At 45.4% G+C, this 22,817-nt stretch overlaps 2 protein-coding genes and 1 non-coding gene across 3 annotated transcripts; 2 read left to right on the top strand and 1 right to left on the bottom strand.

Annotated features, from left to right (window-relative positions):
• The first annotated feature begins 6,032 nt into the window (after positions 1-6,032).
• Positions 6,033-8,033, top strand: LOC101758700 (F-box protein PP2-B10). The gene is made up of 3 exons (XM_004954272.3): positions 6,033-6,459; positions 6,558-6,676; positions 7,193-8,033. Exons 1-3 carry the CDS (start codon positions 6,157-6,159, stop codon positions 7,677-7,679), a joined length of 909 nt encoding a protein of 302 aa, XP_004954329.1. The 5' UTR covers positions 6,033-6,156; the 3' UTR covers positions 7,680-8,033.
• Positions 8,034-9,634: 1,601 nt separating this feature from the next.
• TRNAM-CAU lies at positions 9,635-9,721 on the bottom strand. Its single transcript is given in 2 exon segments — positions 9,635-9,670; positions 9,684-9,721. It is a non-coding gene; the product is annotated as a tRNA-Met (tRNA).
• A 2,199-nt stretch (positions 9,722-11,920) lies between these two features.
• LOC101759106 (glutathione reductase, cytosolic) lies at positions 11,921-17,607 on the top strand. The gene is made up of 17 exons (XM_004954273.3): positions 11,921-12,109; positions 12,217-12,378; positions 13,281-13,345; positions 13,470-13,539; positions 13,692-13,763; positions 13,865-14,068; positions 14,406-14,479; positions 14,570-14,653; positions 15,328-15,415; positions 15,502-15,583; positions 15,895-15,968; positions 16,163-16,270; positions 16,366-16,430; positions 16,637-16,750; positions 16,946-17,045; positions 17,144-17,197; positions 17,283-17,607. Exons 2-17 carry the CDS (start codon positions 12,244-12,246, stop codon positions 17,376-17,378), a joined length of 1,485 nt encoding a protein of 494 aa, XP_004954330.1. The 5' UTR covers positions 11,921-12,109; positions 12,217-12,243; the 3' UTR covers positions 17,379-17,607.
• The last annotated feature ends 5,210 nt before the right edge of the window (positions 17,608-22,817 follow it).

Raw genomic sequence — 22,817 nt, forward strand, 5'->3', positions numbered from 1 at the left:
GCTGGCGCATGATAGAGGGCGCGGCTGGCGGCCGGCGGGCGCGAGCTCCACCGCGGACGGCCGGTGGAGGAAGAAAATACCTGTTAGTATGACAGGTGGGTCCCACGAACGGTGTTAACAGGAGAAGAAAACGGTGCTTGTCCCGTCTATAGCGATCTCTCCAACCAAACAAAAAATAGGATCATCCCATCCCATTCAACCAAACAAGAAATGGGATCATCCCATCCCGAAAAACTGGAACGGGACCGTCCCGTTCTACATTGTCTCCCAACCAAACGCACCCTTAGCTTTATTGATGATTTCAGCAAGTTTACTTGGACCTACTTTCTTTAGTTTAAATTTGAAATTTTTTAGAAATTTCATGAGTTCCAAAGTATGGTAGAAAGACTCTTTGATCGCAAGATTATTTCTATGCAAACTAATTGGGGGGGGTACCAAAGACTTCATACTTTCTTTGATAAAATTGGAATCACACTCATCATGTTTCATGCCCTCATGCACATCAGCAAAACGGGGCTGTTGAGAGGAAATATTGTCACATTGTTGAAGTTGGTTTATCACTTCTTACTCATGCATCAGTGCCACTCAAATTATGGGATGAAGCTTTCATGACTGTCGTATTTCTTATAAACCGTGTGCCTAGTAAGGTTATTCAACATAAAACTCCTCTTGAGCACTTGTTCCAACAACCTTATTATTCATCCCTGCGCATTTTTTATTGTGCTTGTTGGCCCAATTTGCGTCCCTACAATAATCACAAATTAGCGTTCCGCTCCAAATAATGTATTTTTATTTGATATAGTAGGGGGCTTCAAGTGCTTAGATGTTGCATCAGGTCATGTGTATGTCTCCAGAGATGTCATCTTCGATGAAACAGTGTTTCCTTTTTCTAAACTCCATGAAAATGCAGGTGATTGCCTTCGTTCAGAAGTATCCCTCCTTTCACCAAAACTCCTTAATCCTTCTTCTTTTTCATCCGAGGCGGAACCAGCAGATGATCATGTGTTTGATTTACCTAACCCCTCTAATGCATCTGTTGAAATTTCTGGTGAAAACAGCATCCCTGGAACATCAAATAACAGTCCTGCAGCGTTGCACCCTCCTGGCGCGGAACATGAAGATGATCCGATGCTGAATCCAACAGCATCAGTGCCGGGATCGGCGCCTTCTTCGCCTGGCATCCGGATCGATCCGATCCCGCCCCGCTCCGGTCCCACCGCGTCCTCGCCTCTCCACTCCAAGCCGGACACGTCGGTGCCCAGGGCTGTTGTTGTCCCGCCTCCACCCGTCGATGGGCCGCACCAATCCGCCGTCGACACACGGCCCAATCCGGGTGCAAGCGGGGGGGGGGCAGCACCAGCGGCAATCGTTGCCGCCTGCGCTGGCTGCGCTCGGCCAACTCGCTCCAGCACGAGCGTCGGGATCTTCTGCATCAGAAGTTCCTACACCACCGTGTACTCGCGCTACGTGATGGAATTCGAAAACCAAAAATCGACACCGATGGAACAGTGAGGTATTGATGTTTTACAGCTTTACAGCTTCTGGTGAACCCCAAAATTTGGATGAAGCAATGAGTAATAAGGATTGGAAGTCAGTTTTGGATGCAGAGTATAATGCCTTGATTAAAAATAAAACATGGCATTTAGTTCCACCAAAAAAGGGTATTAATATTATTGATTGCAAATGGGTGTATAAAGTCAAGCGCAAGTCTGTTGGAAGTCTTGATATATACAAAGCCCGTCTAGTTGCTAAAGGTTTCAAACAGCGATATGGTATTGGTTATGAAGACATTTTTAGTCCTGTCGTAAAACCTGCTACTATCAAAATTGTTTTATCTATTACTGTGTCTAGAGGGTGGAGCTTACGTTAGTTAGATGTACAAATTGCTTTCCTTCATGGTCTCTTAGAGGAAGTGGTGTACATGAGGCAGCCCCCTAGGTATGGGGGCATGAAGATCTAGTAACGCCTGGGTTTATTTGTAAGTTGGACAAAGCTCTCTATGGTCTTAAGCAAGCACAGAGCAGGGTACTCAAGGTTGAGCAGTAAATTATATGAACTCGGTTAAAGCATCAAAAGCCGATACATCTCAGCTCTTTTATTGTAAAGGGTTAGTCACAATATTTATACTTATCTATGTTGATGACATAATTGTTGCTAGTTTTACCCAGCAGGCTACCACATGTTTGTTACAGGGTCTGAACAAGGAGTTTGCTCTCAAGGATCTTGAAGAATTGCATTACTTCCTTGGTATAGAAGTAAATAAAGTGAAGAATGGTATTCTATTGACACAAGAAAAATATACCAATGATGTGTTGCAGCGTGTAGGCATGATGGTCTGTAAACCTATGAGTTCGCCATTATGTATATCAGAAAAATTGTCGGCTCATGAAGGTTCTATACTTGGACCAAAAGATGCTTAAAATTATAGGAGCGTGGTAGGTGCACTACATTACTTGACCTTGACTCGGCTAGATATTTCATATGCAATAAATAAGGTTTGTCAATTTCTACGTGCACCAACAATTGTTCATTGATTAGCTATGAAAAGGATTTTGAGATATCTAAAACATACTATGAAGATTGGACTTAGAATTTGCAGATCATTCTCCCTTCTTGTGAGTGCATTTTCATATGCAGATTGGACAGGCTGTCTAGATGATCGACGCTCTACTGGAGGTTTTGCTGTGTTCTTGGGGTCCAATCTTATATCTTGCAGTGCAAGGAAGTAGGCTACAATATCAAGATCAAGTACTGAAGCTGAGTATAAGGCTGTTGCCAATGCGACTGCTGAAGTTATGTGGATACAAACCTTGCTATATGAATAGGGAATTCAAGCGCCTAGAGCTGCTAAATTGTGGTGTGATAATATTAGAGCTAAGTATTTTTCTGCTAATCCAGTGTTTCATGCTCGTACTAAATATATAGAAGTTGATTATCATTTTGTGCGAGAGAGGGTGGCAAGAAGGTTGCTTGGCATTGAATATATTTTTACAAAGGAACAAGTTGTTGATGGGTTTACAAAACCACTTACGGTGTGGCAGTTAGAGATGTTTAAGAATAATCTCAACTTGGGAAGTTTCGATTGAGAGGGAGTGTTAGGGGGTGTTTGGGAGGGGGGTGCTAAATTTTAGCACCCCCATTTTAGTCACTTTTAGCCTCTCCTCCTCCCAAACACTTAGACTAAAATGGAGGGGCTAAATTTTAGCCCCCCATAATCCATTAGCCCTCCAAGAGGTGCTAAAATTGACTAGAAGTGCTAAAAGTGGTCCCCCTCCTCCATTTTTCCACCGGTACCCTCCCCTCTCTCCTCCCCCACGCTCCTCTCTCTCCTCCGCGCCCGGCCTCTGTGGCCCGCGCCGCCCGCCCGCTGCGCCGCCGCCCGCCGCTCGCCTCGCCGCCGCCCGCGCCGCCCGCCCGCCGCCCGCCGCCCGCCTCGCCGCCGCCCGGCCTCCGCCGCCTGCGCTGCCCGCCCGCCGCCCGCTGCGCCCCGCGCCCCGACCGGCCCCGCCACCGCTGCCGCTGCCGGATCGAATGTGCCATCCTCATCTGGTGCCCGGCCCCGGATCGAATGAGCTCGGTCTCCTCCTCCCCGAAGGTGGCCGCAGCGCGCGCCGCGCCCTCGGCGATGCCGGCGTCGGGCTCGTCGTCGACGGAGACCGGGATGGAGCCCCAGTCGGCGCCGTAGAGCACGGAGGTGGGGCGGACGTGGAGCAGCACGACGGCATCCCTGGGGCGGAGGTAGTTCTGGACGGCCCACTTGACGGCGAAGGCGGACTCGTCCGAGAGGTCCACCGTGATGCCGATGCGGCGGTGCGGGGAAGACGCCGCGGCGGAGGCCGCGGCCAGCGAGGAGAAGAAGAACCACGGTGAGGTGGGCTGGATCGCCGCCATCGCCTGCGCTGCAGACAGGTGCACCGGCGGCGGCCCGGACGGCGACCTGTCGTCGCCGGCGCCGGCAGTCGGGGAGGCCGGGTGGGTCGCCATCGCCGATTCGGCCAGAGGGTTGTTCCTCCTCTGGCCTACGAGATTCCTGCCAGCCGCGGCGGCTCGAACCGAATCGAATCAGGCGGCGTAGGCGGGAGAGCACAGCAGGGGCAGCACAGCAGGGGCAAAAGGGACATTTTACAGAAGAGGTGCTAAACTTTAGCCCTCTTTCCAAACACCCAAGGTGCTAAACTTTAGCCCTTTCATTTGAGGGGGTTAAATTTTAGCCCAAGGCTAAATTTTAGCACCCCTCTCCCAAACAGGGCCTTAGAGATATACTGTTTTGTATTTGGTTCTTATAGACCATGAGATAAGCTTTGGCCGGTGTTGTAGTCTATCTAAAGATAGAGTTTGTTGTAATCTAAATTGAAAATGTTTTGTATAGTTTGCTTAGAGGTCAAGGCATATCTCTAGACGTCTATATACCGTAAAACTCCTTACGCAATTTCACACCTTTAATCAACAAGCAACCGTCGTACCGAGGATAGGGGCGACGTTGTCAGAAACTTTACATCGACGACGTTGTGCGAGTAAATAAAAATAGTTAGTGAAAGCAATTTCGTGATCTGCATTCCGAACAGGGTTAGCTAATCGCAAAATGACTTGAGCTGTATTCATTGCATCACAATGTGCCGTTGTTACTGACATGTGGTTTGTAGCGTACTCACCTAGCAATTAACCGTTTGCCAGTGATGTTTTTCATATTTCCTTTCAACAATTCTGTATTGTTCCAGTAATAACTCGTTAGCATTTCGCACCGTTGCGTTTCTAGCGAGGGAGCAGAAGTGGGCCGAAATCCCCGGGGGACTGAGCCTATCTACGGCCCGCAAAACGGTGGGCATCGAACGATGATGATTGATGTTCAAATAATCTTGGTGCGTAGGCTCATCCGACGACGTTTCCAGACGGACGGCCGCGTGTTCCGCGAGAATGGCAAAAATCCCACAGTGATGACTCATGATGAGTCGGCGACCACGCGTGGCGCTGCCCGGAGTGATACGCATACGCGTGATGGTGACGCAGCATACCCAGTACGCGAATTTTTTTATTTTTTATTTTAGTATTTTTCAAAAATATATATCTAACAAAAAAAATTTATAAATTACCGCCGTTTGAAACAGCTATAGCCAAATGAAACAGCGGAAGGCACACTGTAGCAAACTTATCGTAGTCCCCTCCTCTGGGTAGTACACTTTTAAAAAATAATAACTAATTCATATAAACTTGAACTCGGATGGAGATAAACTTTATGTGAAAATTGTAGATCTCAACGAGATTTACAATTTTTAGTTCAAACTTTTTTCATTTGGTGTCATATTGGTACTTAAATAATCGACACAGGTTTCAGATCTAAAATTCAAGTTTTAGATCTGAAACTGAGCAGCACACATTCAAAAAATCACAACTAATTCATATGAACTTTGATAGAGATAAATTTTATATAAAAATTGTAGATCTCGATGAGACCTACAACTTTGTAGTTCAAACTATTTTCATTTGATGCCATCTTTGTACTTAAATAATCGACACAAGTTTTAGATCTAAAATTAAATTTTAAATTTGAAGCTTGTGTCAATCATTTGAGCATGAAGATAGCACCAAATGAAAAAAGTTTGAACTAAAATAGATGTCGTCGAAATCTACAATTCTCATATAAAGTTTATCTTCCTTCGAGTTCATAAATTAGTTATGAATTTTGAAAGTGTACCCTCGAAAGGAGGGAGCTTATCGCCGGTTCAACTATCGCCAACATATATTTTTGCAAAATATTAAAATAAAAAATAAAAAAAATTCTCCAGCACGACGGCGAGACGACTTTCGCCGGCCCACAGCTGATGAACCAAGTAACCGACCACCACCCTCTGCCTCCTCTCCACTTTCCTCACGGCAAATGGTCGGATCAGGGAGCGCGTCCACGTCATCCACCGACCTCCGGGACCCACATGGCATTCACCCAGGACAGGGTGTCTCCAACGCGTCTCTCGCGGGTCGCCGTCCCAAGGCTTAACCGCTAAGCCTCCGCATTGCCGTCTCTCCCACCTGTATAAATCCGCCACCCCTTTTCCCAGTCTCGCTCTTGTTAATTTTTCTTCTTCTATTTCCAATCCCCACACTGTCCATCCCCCGAATCGAATCGATCGAAAGCGGAAGCGAAAAGGGGCGGAGGAATCTATGGCGGCGTCGACGGCGGCGGCAGCGGCACCCCCTTCCTCCTGCGAGATCGCGCGGATCCCGGAGGACCTCCTCGCGGCGTCGATCGCCCGCACCACGCCGCGGAACGCCTGCCGCGCCGCCGCGGTCTCGCCGGCCTTCCGCGCCGCCGCCGACTCCGACGCAGTGTGGGCCTGCTTCCTGCCGGGCGACCTCCCGCCGCTTGCCGACGGGGAGCTCTCCCCCGCGCCGCCGTCCAAGAAGGAGCTCTTCATGCGCCTCTCTAACAGCGACAGCCCCGTCCTCCTCGCCGACCGCCTCATGGTACGGGAATCCGCTTATGATTAGGTCGATCCCTGTGCAGTTAAGGTTCTCGATCGATGGACGACTGATTGGTTGTGTACTTGTGTTGGCGTGTTCAGAGCATGTGGTTGGACAGGGACACCGGCGCCAAGTGCTACATGCTCTCGGCGAGGGCGCTGTGCATCATTTGGGGCGACACGCCGCGGTACTGGCGCTGGATCCCTCTCGCTGACTCCAGGTTCGCCAAATCAACGGCCCCTCACTGACTTGCTCTTCAACTTTGATTGATGTGATTGTGAACTGAAGTAGTACCACCGGGGTATAGTGGGTGTGTTCTTAAATGCCACCGTTGGGGTGCTACATCCAATGGCAGTGCCACTAGATATAAGTCTAATAGTTGTGTCTTGCTAATTGTGTAATGGTGAGTTGGTGCATGACATTATTCTGAGAACAATTGCGGCATTTTGATGATGTTAAAGAGGCCTAAGTTTGCATCAATTCAATTTAGAAGTTAGAACTGTACCTTCATCCATCCTTTCCACATGCACATGACCAAATGCTGTTATCTTATCCTTGCTTTTGAGATCAAAATTGCATGGTCTTTTTTACTTTGATTCTATATTATGAATGAACGCAGCATATTTCGTCAAAGAAAATGGATGCAGCATATGAAAAGTGCAGTTCATGTACCTTGCCATGATTATGATCTTAGAATTCTGTTCTGTTGCAAAATTTTAAAGCTGTTTTCTGACAGGTTCTCGGAAGGTGCCGAGCTCCAGGATGTTTGCTGGTTGGAAATACGTGGCAAGATACATTGCAAGATGCTCTCGCGAAACTCAACTTATGCTGCTTACATGGTGTTCAAGATATCCGATGAATCCTATGGGCTGGATTATCCACCCCAGGAGGCTGCAGTTACAATTGGGGAAAGCAAATTCACTCGTCAGGTTTGCCTCCAAGGCCATGAGAACGAGGGTGAGGGCATAGAAGAGGTGCCTCAGAATTACCGATCTCTTATGGTTCCAGCCATCACACGAAGGTTAAGAAGAAACCGTCCTTTGCCTCATGGAGTGACTGTGCCTAAGAAAAGGGCTGATGGCTGGATGGAGATGGAAATGGGTGAGTTCAACAATGAAGAAGGTGAGGATGGTGAGGTGTCTATCAGTCTCATGGAGACAATACAAGGCCACTGGAAGAAAGGTCTTATTGTGCAGGGCATTGAAGTTAGAGCAAAGAAATAAAACTGGGAGGGTGGGATATCGTCTTTGCACATCAAAATAAGGCTATATGTATATGTTTTGCAGCATTGTGTTGGTGGACAATGTGCTTTTGTTTGCCAACGAGCTGCTAACTACACACTGATAAATGGGTGTGTCCAGGTTCTTGAGGGAAAACAAAAAAAAAAAACCCTGCAGTTTTGTACAAATTATGGTGTCCCAGATCAGTTAGTGCTTGTCTGCTTGATGACTGGCAACGTTTGGTTCTGAAAATGTAACTAGGTATTGCTGTTATTTGGTGTTCCAACTCCCGGAATACCGGACCTTTTTTGTGAGTTGCGGGCTGCTTTTTTAAATGAAAGATTTGGATCCATATCAGAATTCATATTTGAACCGAACCGCAAGCATGCTCTATACGACTATACAGCGTGGGCCGGCAAGGTAGCTGCGCGGCAGCGGCTCGGCGAAGCGCGTGGAGGCCGCGCGGCTGCGGCCGGCGCGGCGCGAGGAGGCCGCGTGGCTCGCGCGTCGAAGAGGTGGTGCATGGCGGCGCGAGCCATGCGACGGTGTACGGTGTGGGTCTTGACAACGGCATGCGACGAGGATGTACGTTGGCGATGGAGTGGCGTTGCTGTGGGCGTGAAGTGGGTTGTGCGCTAATACGGGCGAAAGCCTTAATCGGTCTTACCGATTACGACGACGGCGACGCCTTTGGACGCCGTTCCCCTTCTTGGAGGTGTTGTCTTTGTATTTTAGCATACCCCCTCCTCTGGTCAACGTTTGATATGTTTCGCCAAGATGATGAGCCATTATCTTTGGAAGCTTTATGTCTGCGCACGTGGTGCAGCTGTGATTCCAATAGCGGCTAGGTGGAGGTGAAGTTATTGGAGTAGCTCCGTGGCACCATGTCACTCCCGGCGACAAAGCATATCCGAATCCTTAGCGTGTAATCCAGCGGCGGAAGTGGCGAGCCCCCCATTCGTTTTAAGGTGATGTGTCTGAGGAGTGGTATGCGGTGGTGATGTGGCGAGGCCCCCACGCGTTCGAGTTGCCTTGGAGAGCCAGGTTCTCCTAGTGCAATGTTTTCGGTCGTTTGGTGTGGACGGTGCTGCAGCGGTGCTTCGTTATTAGGTCCTGCATAGTGGTGGTCTTTTCGATGTGGCGCAGTGTGCTCCTCTTTTGACTTCTGCCAATGCAAGGCTATGGATTAGGAGATCGACGGCCGTGTGTGTGTGACGTGAGGATGACGGCGGCATGGTGGAGGAGTCTTGATAGCTACATAGCTTGCAGTGAACTGCGGCGATTAATCCTGCATGACAGTGGTCGGTTCGGCGTGGGACATCGTTGGGGACGACGATGCTTGCAATGAGGGCTACTTGTCGGCTTTTCTCCCGGGTTGTGGTGGTGCGGCGTGGTGGTTGGTGCTCAGGCATTAGCATTGTACAACTTGTGTCGATATCTCAATCCGACTGGTTACAGAGTTGTTTTCTTTTCAGTTGAGTTGAGTTTCTGCGTGATGTGTTGGAAGTCACCGTTGTTGCTATGTTGTTGTACCCAGTCTGAATTTATTATTCTTTTTAATATAATCGATAGCTCTCATTTAAAAAAACAAAGCGTTGCTATTTTGGCAAGCTAAGACATGCTCTATGACTATATGAATGGATCCAAGAAAAGAAAAGCGTTGCAAGCTAAGAAGTTAACAGTTCAAGGCCTCCTCCAGCTTGTAGTGTTGATTTTGAGTGAAGACAGGGAATGGGAGTTACCGCAGCTCTTCTGCCTGGTTCATCTAAAAAAGAAAGCGCTGCTATTTTGGCAAGCTAAGAAGTTTTAAACGAACTGCAAGCATGCTCTATGACTATACGAATGGATCCGAGAAAAGAAAAGCGCTGCAAGCTAAGAAGTTAACAGCTCAAGGCCTCCTCCAGCTTGTAGTATTGATTTTGAGTGAAGAGAGGGAAAAAAAGCAACTAAAAAACATTTGGGGTGAGAGAGGCTCGAACTCTCGACCTCAGGATAACTCAAATTAGCTATGAGACCTACGCGCTAGCCAACTGCGCCACCACCCCTTGTTGTGATGGAGGTATTGTTTATTATTTTTTATAATTCTCCAGGTCTCATTACACTACGCTTATAAGACGGTCTGCACTTGAAATTTGAAAAGGGGTCGATCTGAAGTTCTTTACCATTAGTCCATTCCATATCTATCTTTATATAATCAGGATTCAGAGAATCAGAGTTCGTATGAAGATACACCAAAACGATGAGCTTGTCTTCCATGATTGGTCTCCAAATTTAACCTAATCGAAATGTTAAATGCTGCTACAAGAAGGATCCTGAATAAGAACTGTGTACAGCATTTATTTGCAGGGCTGTGCCGTTTTGAGCAAAATGAGGGGATTAGTATGATGGTGTCTCACTGACATGTTTTAGCTTAAGTTTAAAGTGAGTATCGACTGGACTGCACAGCATTACTTTAAAAAAAAATGTACAGCACATGCACGGCAAACACAAACTGATAAATGGGCGATGGGCCACAACCACAAGCATGCATAGCTTCAATTTGCGCTGTCACTCCGTCAGTCAATGTCTGGTAACTGCAACAATGGCAAACTAACCGGATGTCCAGTGTGACTGGATGCAGCATCGAACAGGTAACCCAAAGCACGAGCAGTTTCAGTGAGTTTCTTTGCCCTGATGCCCTAATGAACATGTCACGTTATTAGCTTTTTTTTGCCAAAGGTTCATGTATTCAGGCAGGCTAAGGTTAGCCTAGCTTGGTAAAAAAAAAAGGTGCAGAAGTTGTATTTGCTACGCCGCTGCTACCAGGAACAGGAAGCCTGCCTTGTAGAGTTCGACATCCACCCATGAGTGCTGTAATCTGCTCCCTCCATCCCAAATTCCTATTTATTTTGACTTTTCTAAATACACAACTTTTACCTATGCATCTACACATAATATAATATATATCTACGTGCATATAAAAAATTACGTAATTTGGGACGGAGGGAGTAGTAGTAGTTAATGCTCCTCTCCTTAAAAATCCTGTCTAGATTCATTGAACACAAGTTGGCATCAGGAGCACACGAGGCGGCACAGTGGTTTGCGCCACGCACGCGGTGGACATGTAACTCAAGATCAACAAAAACGATGAATAATCGTTGCCACGCTGAAGCCATTCTTTCTTACCAACTCAACAAAAAGAAAGAGCGTGATAAACGGCAAGGTAGCTGTTTCTGTAGCATACCTTTGATTTGAGGCTCTGACCGATACAAACCATTTCTGTAGAGCAAGGCTCTGCATCGTGTCACCCGCCCGCCTCGGCAAGAATCTGGTACACGCACGCTATCCACGCTGTGGGCGCGAGCATCCTCGATCTTCCAGCTACAGTGCTACACTGCTTGCGTTGCATCCCATTACGTTCCAGATCTGTAAAATGTCCTGTTTCGCGGAGAAATTTCCGTGTGGTTCTCTCTGGCATTCATCGGAGAACATCAGATGTTTCAAACTCGAATTCTACATGCCCCTGGAATCGAATGACTTTCTGACGAAGCTGTTGTCTTCAATTTTATCTGAATTTCTTGGTTCTGCCTAACTGAATTCTGACGAAAGCTGTTGCCTTGCTGTAGACAAACCAAACACGACGGGCAGCACGGGAGCTGAAGGAAGCGCCGCATCCACACGAGACCCGGCCACCCGGCGGACGTCATCGGTGATGTAAGCTTGCACCCTAGCCGTCTGATGGTCGCCACCGCGTGTCACGGATGGGGAGTGGAAGACCAGCGGGTGCTGCGCATAGGCGGGGTCAAGATTAACGAATTCAGAGGTTCTATTCTTTTGACACATACGTGCCTCTATTTTCCACTAACTTGCATTCCGTCACTTGATTTAACTATTAAATTAGATTAGAATAGCAGCCACCCCGGCAAAAAGAGTTAGATTAGCAGCCAGATCACGAACCTTTGTACCTTGTCCTTTTGCTTCAAGGAACGAAGCCTTAAATTAAACACAATTGCTAGTGCTTGCGAGTTGCGATGAGCAAAGTAACTCAGATTATATAGTTATTGAAGATTGTTTTTACTTTGTTTCGCTGCTTACTTGTAATCATATGCCCATTCGTTTTTTAAAAAAAAGTAACACGCATTATTCAATTGGTACTACTTGGCACCAGATGAAGCAGATTTGAAAAAAAAACAAAAAACAAATAGGCAAGCTAGAGGGACCTGCGTGTAAAACCCGACACGGTAGTAGACTAGTAGGTACGCTGCAAATTGAGTTCCTGTTTGTGTTGTGTCGAGCTGCATAAACGGGAGAGGCGTGCCATCCCGCAAGGCCACATACGACCACGAAGCTGCGTGTAAAGCTCCGGAAACGAAGGCGAGAAGAGAAGCTCGCGATTCTGCTGCCAATCTGTTAAGAACGTAAGATCCATCCAATCCAATCCAGTCGAATCGCAGGTGCGGGTTTCATATGATTTAACTTCGCTTTACCGGCGAAATTTCGACTTGATTCCTCCCACTTGAGTTTTTGGAGTCAGATTTCTCAAAGTTCAATTGCGCCCTAGGGTTTTGTTTCGCGGAGTTGAGAACCCATGGCGAGGAAGATGCTCGTCGACGGGGAGGCGCCCGTCGCCGACGGCGACAAGTACGACTACGATCTCTTCGTCATCGGCGCGGGCAGCGGCGGCGTTCGCGGTTCTCGCACCGCAGCCTCCTTCGGAGCTAAGGTTTGGTTATTCCCCCCCCTTCAGTTATTCATCTGTTAATTTCGTTGAGCTCGGCTATGCCTCCTCGCCGTGAGCCCATCCGCGCTGCTCCCTCCCTCCGCCGCGTGGTTGCCACCGTTTGTTCCCCTTCCGGCCCCCATCGGTCGCTACTCGCAACTCCTATGGCCGGCGGCTGGCACAGGTTGGGTGCTGCTGCCCGCATATATCTATTAGATGGCTGCTACCAGTTGGATTCCGTGGCCGCACGTCGTATGGCATGATTGTGTTCATTCTATTTTTAAACGGTTGAGAAATGGATGCAGATGTTATGCCATCATCGTCTCAGAGTGAGGTCGGTTGGTACTTGCATGGTGTTCACAATTTGCATCCCATTCAATTAACTTTTGTGCCATGATCCAGAAAACAAAGCTGACTTCCAAAACCCTTCCTTCATGGAAATATTCACAATTACTGCTTTGGGAAATTTGGAGAAATGAATGGTGTTGTCTTCAAGCAACCATGGCCTACTTTTCATCTGTGGAAATCATGCTTTGCTGATGATGTAAATCTGCACCTTTATTATTTAATGAAACCCACAATTGGCCTCAGTATTTGTTCTGGGTCCACCTCTGATGTTTTGATCTTCCCTTTCTTTCTTTTTTGGCCTGTTTTGAAAGGTTGTTTGGCTTGTACAATTTCCTTTCACTTTTGTTTGGTTCTCTAATCATATCCATCCTCCCTTTTTTATAGTAACATATTAGGACAGTAGGGGTTTTACATTTCTGTATTCCCTTTAGAACAATTGTAACCTCGCCCTTCAGTAAAAATCCTTTGTTATCATATCATGTCTCATCATGTGAGTTTGTGTATTATAGTCAAGTTTATCGCTCGTGGAATTTGATTGGTTGTAAGATTTGTGGCAGGTTGCGATTTGTGAGCTCCCATTTCACCCCATCAGCTCTGATTGGCTAGGAGGACATGGCGGGACGTAAGCATCTCCTAACTGTTTTTGTGCATTTCTGGTGCTTACTTAAAACATTCAGCAAGTCGGCTAGGCATATTGCTCTATTCTAAATATGTGTGTGCTCATTATGATCGGATTGTTGTCCCAGCTGTGTGATACGTGGTTGCGTACCTAAAAAGATATTGGTGTATGGTTCATCTTTCCGCGGAGAATTTGAGGTTAGTCGTTTTACCGTCCTATTGTAGGTACCAAAATGTTTGGGAAGGTGATGACAAGTGGAATATAAGAAAATGATTACTTTGGGTGTCTATGCCTTCCCTAGAATGTGATGGCAGATTGCATTTGAACTTTAATTTTATTACAAATGCAGGATTCAAAGCATTTTGGGTGGGAGATTAATGGAGATATTAGCTTCAATTGGAAAACGCTGCTCGAAAATAAGGTCAGGACTCAACCTCAAATACAAGCACAATTCTCCACAACTGCTAAGCATGAAAAGAGTGTCATACTGCCTATGGTCCTAATTTTTTTTCTTCTCTGCAGACTAAAGAAATTGTTAGATTAAATGGAGTATACCAGAGAATCATTGGAAATGCTGGTGTAACAATGATTGAAGGGGCAGGCAGTTTAGTTGATGCTCATACTGTTGAAGTTAGCCAGCCTGATGGTTCAAAGCAAAGGTATACAGCAAAGCACATTTTAATTGCGACTGGTAGCCGAGCTCAACGTGTCAACATACCTGGAAAGGTTTGTAAGATTCCACTCCTACTTTTTGTAACTTCCTTTTTCTAGAACTTGTAACTTCCTTCCTTGTCCTGGCTGATTGTACTGATGCTTGTTTCTTTCCGACACCGGATACCTGAATATCAATGGTTGTTGAAATTTCCAATAGGCTACATGAAAAAGGGTTTTTCACCATGCTTCTCTGTTTGGACTGTTTTGAGCAAGACAAATATTATCTTTTTTTATCTAAGACAGCACGTATTCCCATTTTTGTTCTATTTGCATTGTTTGTTTTGTTTTCACTTTGTCATTTACCCTTCTGGTGGATTATTCTAACACCAGTGAAAATAACCTTTTGAAGGAGCTGGCTATTACTTCAGATGAGGCCCTGAGTTTGGAGGAGCTTCCCAAGCGTGCTGTAATCCTTGGTGGCGGGTAAAGTGCTATGCTGCTATTTTAAAAATATATCACGCTGTTGGTACTAATTCTTTGACATATCTCTGTCCATGTGTCCGGACAATGCAGATATATTGCTGTTGAATTTGCTTCTATCTGGAGAGGGATGGGTGCAGAAGTAGATTTGTTTTATCGGAGAGAACTTCCTCTAAGGTATGTAGTTTAATCTTAGGAACTCCTACTATTACTAATCCTGCACTGGCTAGCCTGGCTCCTTGTTTAAGTAATACTTGTAATACTCCTGTTCTTGCATTCAGGTTTTTATCATGTGCTACATTTGTTGCATTTGGGTACTTTCCTGGTAGTGAAAACAACTAGACAGGAAAAATTTCCATATTTATACATTGATGTGTCTTTTAACATTCGTAATAACTGTCATTGTGAAAAGTCAGACTATGCTTATGTGCTTAGTAGAAACCAAGAAAGCCAAAGAACTGATTCTTTGTTGCTCTATTATGGACCGAGCTCTATTATGGATTTGCTGCTGTGACATTACATAGAACTTTATGATACAACACCACCAAAAAAAACATCTTATTAGCTCGACCATTACATCACGTACACATGAAAAAACCCACCTGAATAGTATAAGTTTTTTGTAAAAGCTTTTCAACTAAGTAGTGCACGCTATGACTTTATGAGTCTTGTTTTTGGAACCTGGACATATAAGTCAGCTATCTGATTACAACATGACCGCCTAGCTGGCACTTATTGTCTAATGTAGTTGTATGATACTTTCAAGTCCAGAAATAAGAAGATTGTTGCTAACATTGATGTGGAGACGAAAGATGGACATGACATTACATTAACAAACCGACTATGTGCAGAGGCTTTGATGATGAGATGAGAGAAGTTGTTGCAAGAAACCTTGAGGGAAGGGGAATCAAATTGCATCCTGGGAGTAATCTGTCTGAGGTGATTTAAACTCAAGTCCTATGGTGTTTTGATTCCTCGATATCAATTTCAAGTCTGACCAATTGCATTTTATTTATTTAAACCAGTTGAGTAAAACGGCTGATGGCATAAAAGTTGTAACCGATAAAGGAGAGGAGCTCATTGCAGATGTTGTTCTATTTGCTACAGGTATTTAGGAAATCCCCCTAGTTGACTTCTTTGTTGCATTCAAACATTTCTTCAAAGGTCCATTTTGAGAATGCATGATATTCCTTGGTTTCATCTTTGTTCAGGACAAATTGTGTATGTACTATCTTACAATAATTATTTAGTTCCCTAATAAAATATTCAAAGAAAATATTTATAGCTAGTTATTTGAGAGAGAAAAGTGGCAATTTACTTATTTCCCCCCGAGTCTCAGACTTCAGATTTCTTACACTATATGGAACACAGTATTTTGGCATTTAATACTATACCCATGGGTATTTAATTGATTGCAGGGCGCACACCCAACTCCCAGAGGCTCAACTTGCAAGCTGCAGGTGTCGAGGTTGACCAGATTGGAGCCATTAAGGTTGATTTTTCTTTCTTTGCTAGCTGTTTGTTTTCTTCTTATGGGATATTTTTACACCTGGAATTTACTTCTCATATTTCTTTTACCCATAAACCAATATTGTATCAGGCAAATGAATTTGCCACTAGGGCAAGTTTTGGATTGTGTATTTTGAGTAACTTAATGTGGCTATTTTTGATATTTTCTCTGTTTAGGTTGACGAATATTCTCGCACATCTGCTCCCAGTGTATGGGCTGTGGGTGATGTTACAAACCGGATCAATCTAACTCCTGTTGCATTGCTGGAGGCTACATGCTTTTCTGTAAGTGGTTGTAGTAGTTTATGATTCCAGCGAAATCGGTCAAGTTCTTGGTCTGTAACCAGCAACTGTTTACCTTTTCACATTTTCAACTGCAGAAAACTGTGTTTGGTGGCCAGCCAGTTAAGCCTGATTACAGAGATGTTCCTTGTGCTGTTTTCTCGTAAGTAACAATTGCAATCTTGATCCCTTTATAGAAAATGCTGGAGTTACTAAGCCTCACTAGTTTCGAATCTAGCTGATGTGCTTGTTCCAATATGTTCAATTGATAAAATTTTTTTGGGCTGATGCTGATTTCTTTGGAGTTTGATGCTTTCCTGCTTTATCACTTCTTTCGATAATAACATGAGACTCTATTATGTTCAATAGCATTCCACCACTATCTGTAGTGGGCCTCAGCGAACAGCAGGCCTTGGAGGAAGCCAAGGGTGATATTCTTGTTTTCACTTCATCATTCAACCCAATGAAGAACAGCATATCCAAGTAAGTACTTTTAAATGTCATGAGATCACCTATGAGATGTTTTCCTTTTTGCTCCACTTCACAGGGTTCACCCTGTGAGCTGACATGTATTTCACATTCAAGATGGCTTGTTCTACTATTTTCACAAGTCATGTGCTCTTCTTTGTGATTCTTATCTCCTGTGGAACGCATCATAACTCTGTTTCTGTTCTACAGGCGACAGGAGAAGACTGTCATGAAACTGGTAGTTGATGCTGAAACTGATAGAGTACTTGGTGCATCCATGTGTGGACCAGATGCACCTGAAATTATCCAAGTATGTACAATTCTTTTACCTTTTCAGTGTTTGGGTCCCTTTTCTCCCATTCTGTCATTCTTGGTTTCTTCTTATGACCGAGCTTCCACTTGATCCAGGGCATTGCTATTGCACTTAAATGCGGAGCCACCAAAGCAAACTTCGACAGCACGGTATGTTTGTTTAAAGAGGAACCCTGCTTGCAGTAAAGCAGCTGCTAATATCTAGCGCCTGATGGTGTCTCTGTTGGCTTTTCAGGTTGGAATTCACCCTTCGGCTGCTGAAGAGTTTGTAACCATGAGGACCTTGACCAGGCGTGTGAGCCCGACGTCCAAGCCAAAGACAAGCTTGTAAGCGACATTGGTGGTTTGGACTGAACATGTATCATCTGTTTGATCGACGGGACGTAGACTCTGGTTTCATTTTTTGTTAATTTTATTACGTTATCCGAACCGGAACGCCAACGCTGTATATTAAAGGAATAAGGGGTTTTTTTCGCATAACAGCCCACCTAATATTTTTGCGATGGTCTTTAATATTTTTATGATCCACACAAAATAATGAGGTTGTGAAGCTTTATTTATATAGGTAAAGTTTAACATCGGCATGTCGGCCGTGTTCTCTTGGCCATTGTTTTAGGTGCTATGCTGCCTGTAGCACTACCACTTGAAGTCTTGAACAGGAGAGCAGGTGCGGCCGCCCACTTGGCCTGCACTTTTCCACTCACTAAGCGTCCGTGTATGTGCATCGCCGTTCGCGTCGGGCAACCAGGACATTCGTTTTGGTGGGCTGAAGTTAGGTATTTGTGGCCCAAACAGGGCCTGGACAGTAAATATGTTCCTTATTTTGTGTTGTTATTATCACAGGCCTCGCCACCTCTTAGAGCCAGCCAGCCGTGGAGGCATAAAGTTGGTGAGGGTTTATGGATGACTTCGGTTGGTTGGTTATCCGCAGCATCTCAAGTCTTCTTTACAATGTTGGCAGAAAATGGCAGTTGGATATGTCACGGTAGCTCTATTATTGGCCGAAATAGTGAAAGGAGGCTGCACTTCTAAGGTTCTAATCATAGCCGTGGCGCCGTGAAAAAATTGGAGAAGGCTGTAGTTAAGTAAAGGTTAGCCTCTGACCGCAATCAATTTGAGCAGATGAGATCGGACCCAGGACAGGCGCGCAGCTTGGAACGATGAGCTGGATGTGCATGAAGACCAGAAAGTGAGTGTACTTTTTACCTGAGCTGACACGATGCGCAATTTCCATGGAGCTTCTGTGCCATTGGTCTCTGTAGCTGTTGAAAAGGTCCGCCGCAACTAACATTACGGTAGGTCAACGACTTGGCTAGTTACCAAGCTGTCGAATTCAATGCGCATGTGGAAGATTGAGAAAACTTGGCTATACATGCAATGCAGGTGCCTGATGCAGTGATGCGGGGGATTTCATCGTGTCCTGTCCTCAGATTTTTGACACGAACAATAATGTCTATTAGAAGGAAACAAAATAATGGCCGGGTGGTGCAATTTACGGTGACGTGGCGCGACGGACGTAAATCTCTACAAGTAAGACTTCTACCTCTTTTTCTTTTATCCGTCCTGATAAGTGGGTCCCACTTGTCAGAGGGCTCCGTCTCTATCCCTCCCGTCCGCCACCTGCACGCCTCCCTCCCGTCCTTTCTTTGGTCTCTCTCTCTCCCTTCCGACATCCGCCCATCCCTTCCTCCGTCTCTCGCCAGCGGCACGACGGCTCGTTCCCAGCCCCTCCCACCCTCCTCGTCCACATGTTTTTCTGATCTAGCGTGCCAGCGGCAGCCATGACGGTGCCCACGGCAGCCGTGGATCTCTCCGTGCCCAACGGCGTTACTATCTTCGAGTTCTCCTAAACCATGTGACAGGCGCAACCTACTACGAAGACATACGAACAGTTGATGGCCAAATATTGCTATCATTTCATGAAGCTGCAGAGAAAAGGGGCCTCATTGAGTAGACAACACATTAGATGATTGCCTGATGGAAGCACAGTTATTTCGGATGCCATCCCCGCTGTGAAGTCTATTTGTGACTATCCTTGTGTTTTGTGAGCCCCACGACATCCGTGCACTATGGAACAGTCACCTTGAGGAAATGCTGGAAGACTATCGACAAAACTGCAAAAATGCAAGAGCGGTCGAACATATGGTATTAATGAATATCAGGGATATGTTGCAATCGCTGGGAAAAGACATACGATCATTTCCTCTTCCAAAAATCGATGAGAAAAATGACACAACAGACAATACACCTAGGAAGATCACCGAGGAAACCAACATCGAGGTGGCCCCTGAGGGCATGGAATTGCCTAAACACTTAAATGACGAGCAAAAGGCCGCTTATAATGAAATTCTAACCACGGTCAACCGTGATAGAGGAGGGCTATTCTTCGTAGATGGCCCGGGAGGAACGAGGAAAACTTTTTTATACAGGGCATTGCTTGCAAGTTGCAACAGTTCGTGGACAAGGAAAAATAGCTTTAGCAACAGCAACCTCTGGTGTCGCTGCTTCCATAATGCTCGGAGGAAGGATAATGCTCGGAGGAAGGACAACGCACTCGAGGTTCAAGATACCACTAAGGATAGATGATGGGGCTATTTGTTCGTTCACAAAACAAAGTGGAACAGCCAAGCTACTTCAGGCAGCATCGCTAATCATTTGGGACGAAGCATCTATGACTAAGAGGCAGGCAATAGAGGCACTGGACAAAAGCATGCGTGACATAATGGATATACCAAATCTTCCATTCGGGGGAAAATAGTGGTATTTGGGGGAGATTTTAGACAAGTTATACCGGTTGTACGAAAGGGTACAAGATCCCAAATAGCAGATGCCTCACTGCGCAGGTCTGAACTTTGGAATTGCATGCGTCACATGAAGCTTGTGTGCAACATGAGGGCTCAAAACGACCTGTGGTTTGCAGAATACCTACTGTGCATCAGCAATGGCACTGAAGAGACAAACAATAATGACGAGATATGTTTGCCTACAAATATATGTATTCCACACATGGTGGATGATTCCGAACTTGATAGACTCATCGACAGCATCTATTAAATGCACAGTGCTTGCCTAAAGGATCCAAATTGCATCACGTGTGTAGACCACATTAATCTAAAAATGATTTATCGATTCCAAGAAGAGGAGATGGTCTATGACAGCTTCGATAGTGTAGAAGATGACCATCATAACTACTATCCCCCGAAACTCCTAAACACAATAACCCCAAATGGACTACCTCCACATATCCTGAAGCTCAAGATTAACTGTCCAATAATACTACTCAGAAATATCAACCTAGCTAATGGACTATGCAATGGCACAAGGATTCCAGAAAAATGCAAGATGCAGAGATTGTGCTAGGATAATATTATGGGACACGAGTTTTCTTGCCTCGAATCCCGCTGTGATGATGAGAAGTTCCCGTTCCGTTTTAAGAGGAAATAATTTTCTGTCAGGGTAAGTTTTGCAACAAAGCACAAGGACAGACAATACCAAATGTAGGCATCCACATGCCTAAACCGGTTTTCTCTCATGGTCATATGTCGTGCTTTCTAGAGCAACAGCGGCAAAGAATATAAAGATACTAATGGCTGAAAATGATGATGACGAGGAGGACCAGAAGCAGGACAACAAAATCGAGACGTCAGAGAAGAATAAGAAAAACCAAAAAAGGAAGAGCAAAAGCGACATGTCAGATAAGACAAAGTGAATCAAAAAGACACAACTGATACATACACGAAGAATATAGTGTATTCAGAGGTCCTCACCAAATAGGTGATGTATATCAACTGGAAAAAAAATACTAGCTAGGCTAAAGTCTATATCTATTACTTCATCCATGCGAAATCTATTTAATTTGGTTATCATTAAGACTACATTACGACAAGAACAAAATAACAGCTATATGAAAGAAAAAAAACTTATGGAAGGTGTTGATTTCTCAAGATCCAATCAGCCAAAACATCCAATCAACCAAAAAAAACATGTGCAATCGATAAGGGAAAAAAGGACTACTCACTAAATCCGTGAGATACTTCCGCTGCAAACATAATGCGGCTTAATACAGTTCAATGCACCAGCAAGACAGGTGAACCCAATCCACTGCAACAATGGAATCTTACAGCATGACAATGCCTGGCGGTAACAAAAATTTCCAATCCGCGTAGATGATCCAAAACCAAAAGAGGAAGTCGGCAGCTCGATACGGATGCTGAATGCAAGTGCGACATATCTAAGGAAACATACAGATTTGGGAAAAAATTGTAAGAATGGGAAAAAAAAATTGCGTATGCGCGTGGCTGTGTGTGGCGGTGACTGCCTGGTATCTAGATAGAAGCAGAGTACGAAGGGAATGTCCTGCCTGGACTGTAAATCAGGTGTTGCAAGTGGGCCGAGCTATAGGCCCAAGGTGATGACATAAAGAAAAAAAAGGATAAATTTGATTTAAATAAGGCTTCTACGCGGGAATAATTATGAATAAAATAACGTAGAATGGAAATAATTAAAAAAAGTATATAGATTCAGGGTAATACTAAAAAAATAATAAAATTGAAATTTTCTACAATTACGTTATTTAAAGTATAGCAACGCATGGGTATATTTATACTAGTTGAGTCAAAACAAGGAACTGCGGGGCCGTGCCCCGTGGCGTTCGCGTGCCCAGCTGACTGAATTACGAAAAGGAAACAAGTAAAATACTGTACTTACTTAGTGTTGGAGAGCTAGTACTGTAACCCAAATTTGTATCCAATTAGTTTTGCATTCTCCATATCAGCTCAATATTTTTTAAAGATGTGTCGATGCTACGCATATGCACCGGTTAAATTTTACAACGATATGTTTCTATATTATAAAAGTAAAATCATCTTTTTGTGTCAACATAAGGGAATGCAATGGCAATGGCAAGTAAGATGGCAAAATTCCGCCTGGGTTGGAGCGCGCGCGTGCATTCACGTCTGCGGCGCCGCGCGCCGCAGGCGCGGAGGAGGACGACGACGACAGCGAGGAGCATCGGTTTGGCGTTTGGACTGGAGCGGCGACAGCTTCTTCTAAGACAGGCTGAGTAGCCAGTAAACGCTGCCCCGGGGCCGGCGTGTCCGCCGCTACAATTCATCACTGGCAGCATTGACTACACAAGCCCCTGGCCAACACAGCACGCTCATGTATACTAGATGGAATGGAAGTGGGCCGTGTCATCTCATTCATTCATTACTATAGCTAGCTACTTCATCTAAAGTATTGGCAGCTACAGGTGACATGTCCTGGCGATGTACTAGTGTACAGCAAGTCAGCAACAATAATCCAGCTTACTTAGCCAACTGATCTGATGAAGAGAGCAAAGACTAACGCTGGTCCTAGCACCTGCTACTCCGTGGCCGTGCACAGCGTTGCATCAAGCTAAGGTCACACTCACAGCTATGGCAATCAACGGGTAGGGCCTTGTTGCCTGTTGGTTCGACCCTCAACAGGCGGATGACTATGACTATCGAGGCAGGCGGGAGCGCGAGACACATGCATGCATGGCAGCGCACGCAGCAAGTGGTGTCCTTTTCATGCCGCGCCACTGATGGATCACACAGGAAACAGGACCTCTTGCCTCTGCACCTAGGCATCCTTGGGAAACTTAGGGTGCGTTTGGTTGGGAGACAATGTAGAACGGGACGGTCCCGTTCCAGTTTTTCGGGATGGGATGATCCCATTTCTTGTTTGGTTGAATGGGATGGGATGATCCTATTTTTTGTTTGGTTGGAGAGATCGCTATAGACGGGAC

This window comes from Setaria italica, chromosome I (assembly GCF_000263155.2).
Source record: "Setaria italica strain Yugu1 chromosome I, Setaria_italica_v2.0, whole genome shotgun sequence".
Classification (NCBI taxonomy): domain Eukaryota; kingdom Viridiplantae; phylum Streptophyta; class Magnoliopsida; order Poales; family Poaceae; genus Setaria; species Setaria italica.

Excerpts from the sequence above, each read along its gene's own strand:
- LOC101758700 (XM_004954272.3), top strand. The coding sequence starts at position 6,157 with ATGGCGGCGTCGACGGCGGCGGCAGCGGCACCCCCTTCCTCCTGCGAG. Across the intron at positions 6,460-6,557 it reads TCCTCGCCGACCGCCTCATG|AGCATGTGGTTGGACAGGGA; the intron begins GTACGGGAATCC and ends TGGCGTGTTCAG. Across the intron at positions 6,677-7,192 it reads ATCCCTCTCGCTGACTCCAG|GTTCTCGGAAGGTGCCGAGC; the intron begins GTTCGCCAAATC and ends GTTTTCTGACAG.
- LOC101759106 (XM_004954273.3), top strand. The coding sequence starts at position 12,244 with ATGGCGAGGAAGATGCTCGTCGACGGGGAGGCGCCCGTCGCCGACGGC. Across the intron at positions 13,346-13,469 it reads CTAGGAGGACATGGCGGGAC|CTGTGTGATACGTGGTTGCG; the intron begins GTAAGCATCTCC and ends TTGTTGTCCCAG. Across the intron at positions 14,069-14,405 it reads GTGTCAACATACCTGGAAAG|GAGCTGGCTATTACTTCAGA; the intron begins GTTTGTAAGATT and ends AACCTTTTGAAG.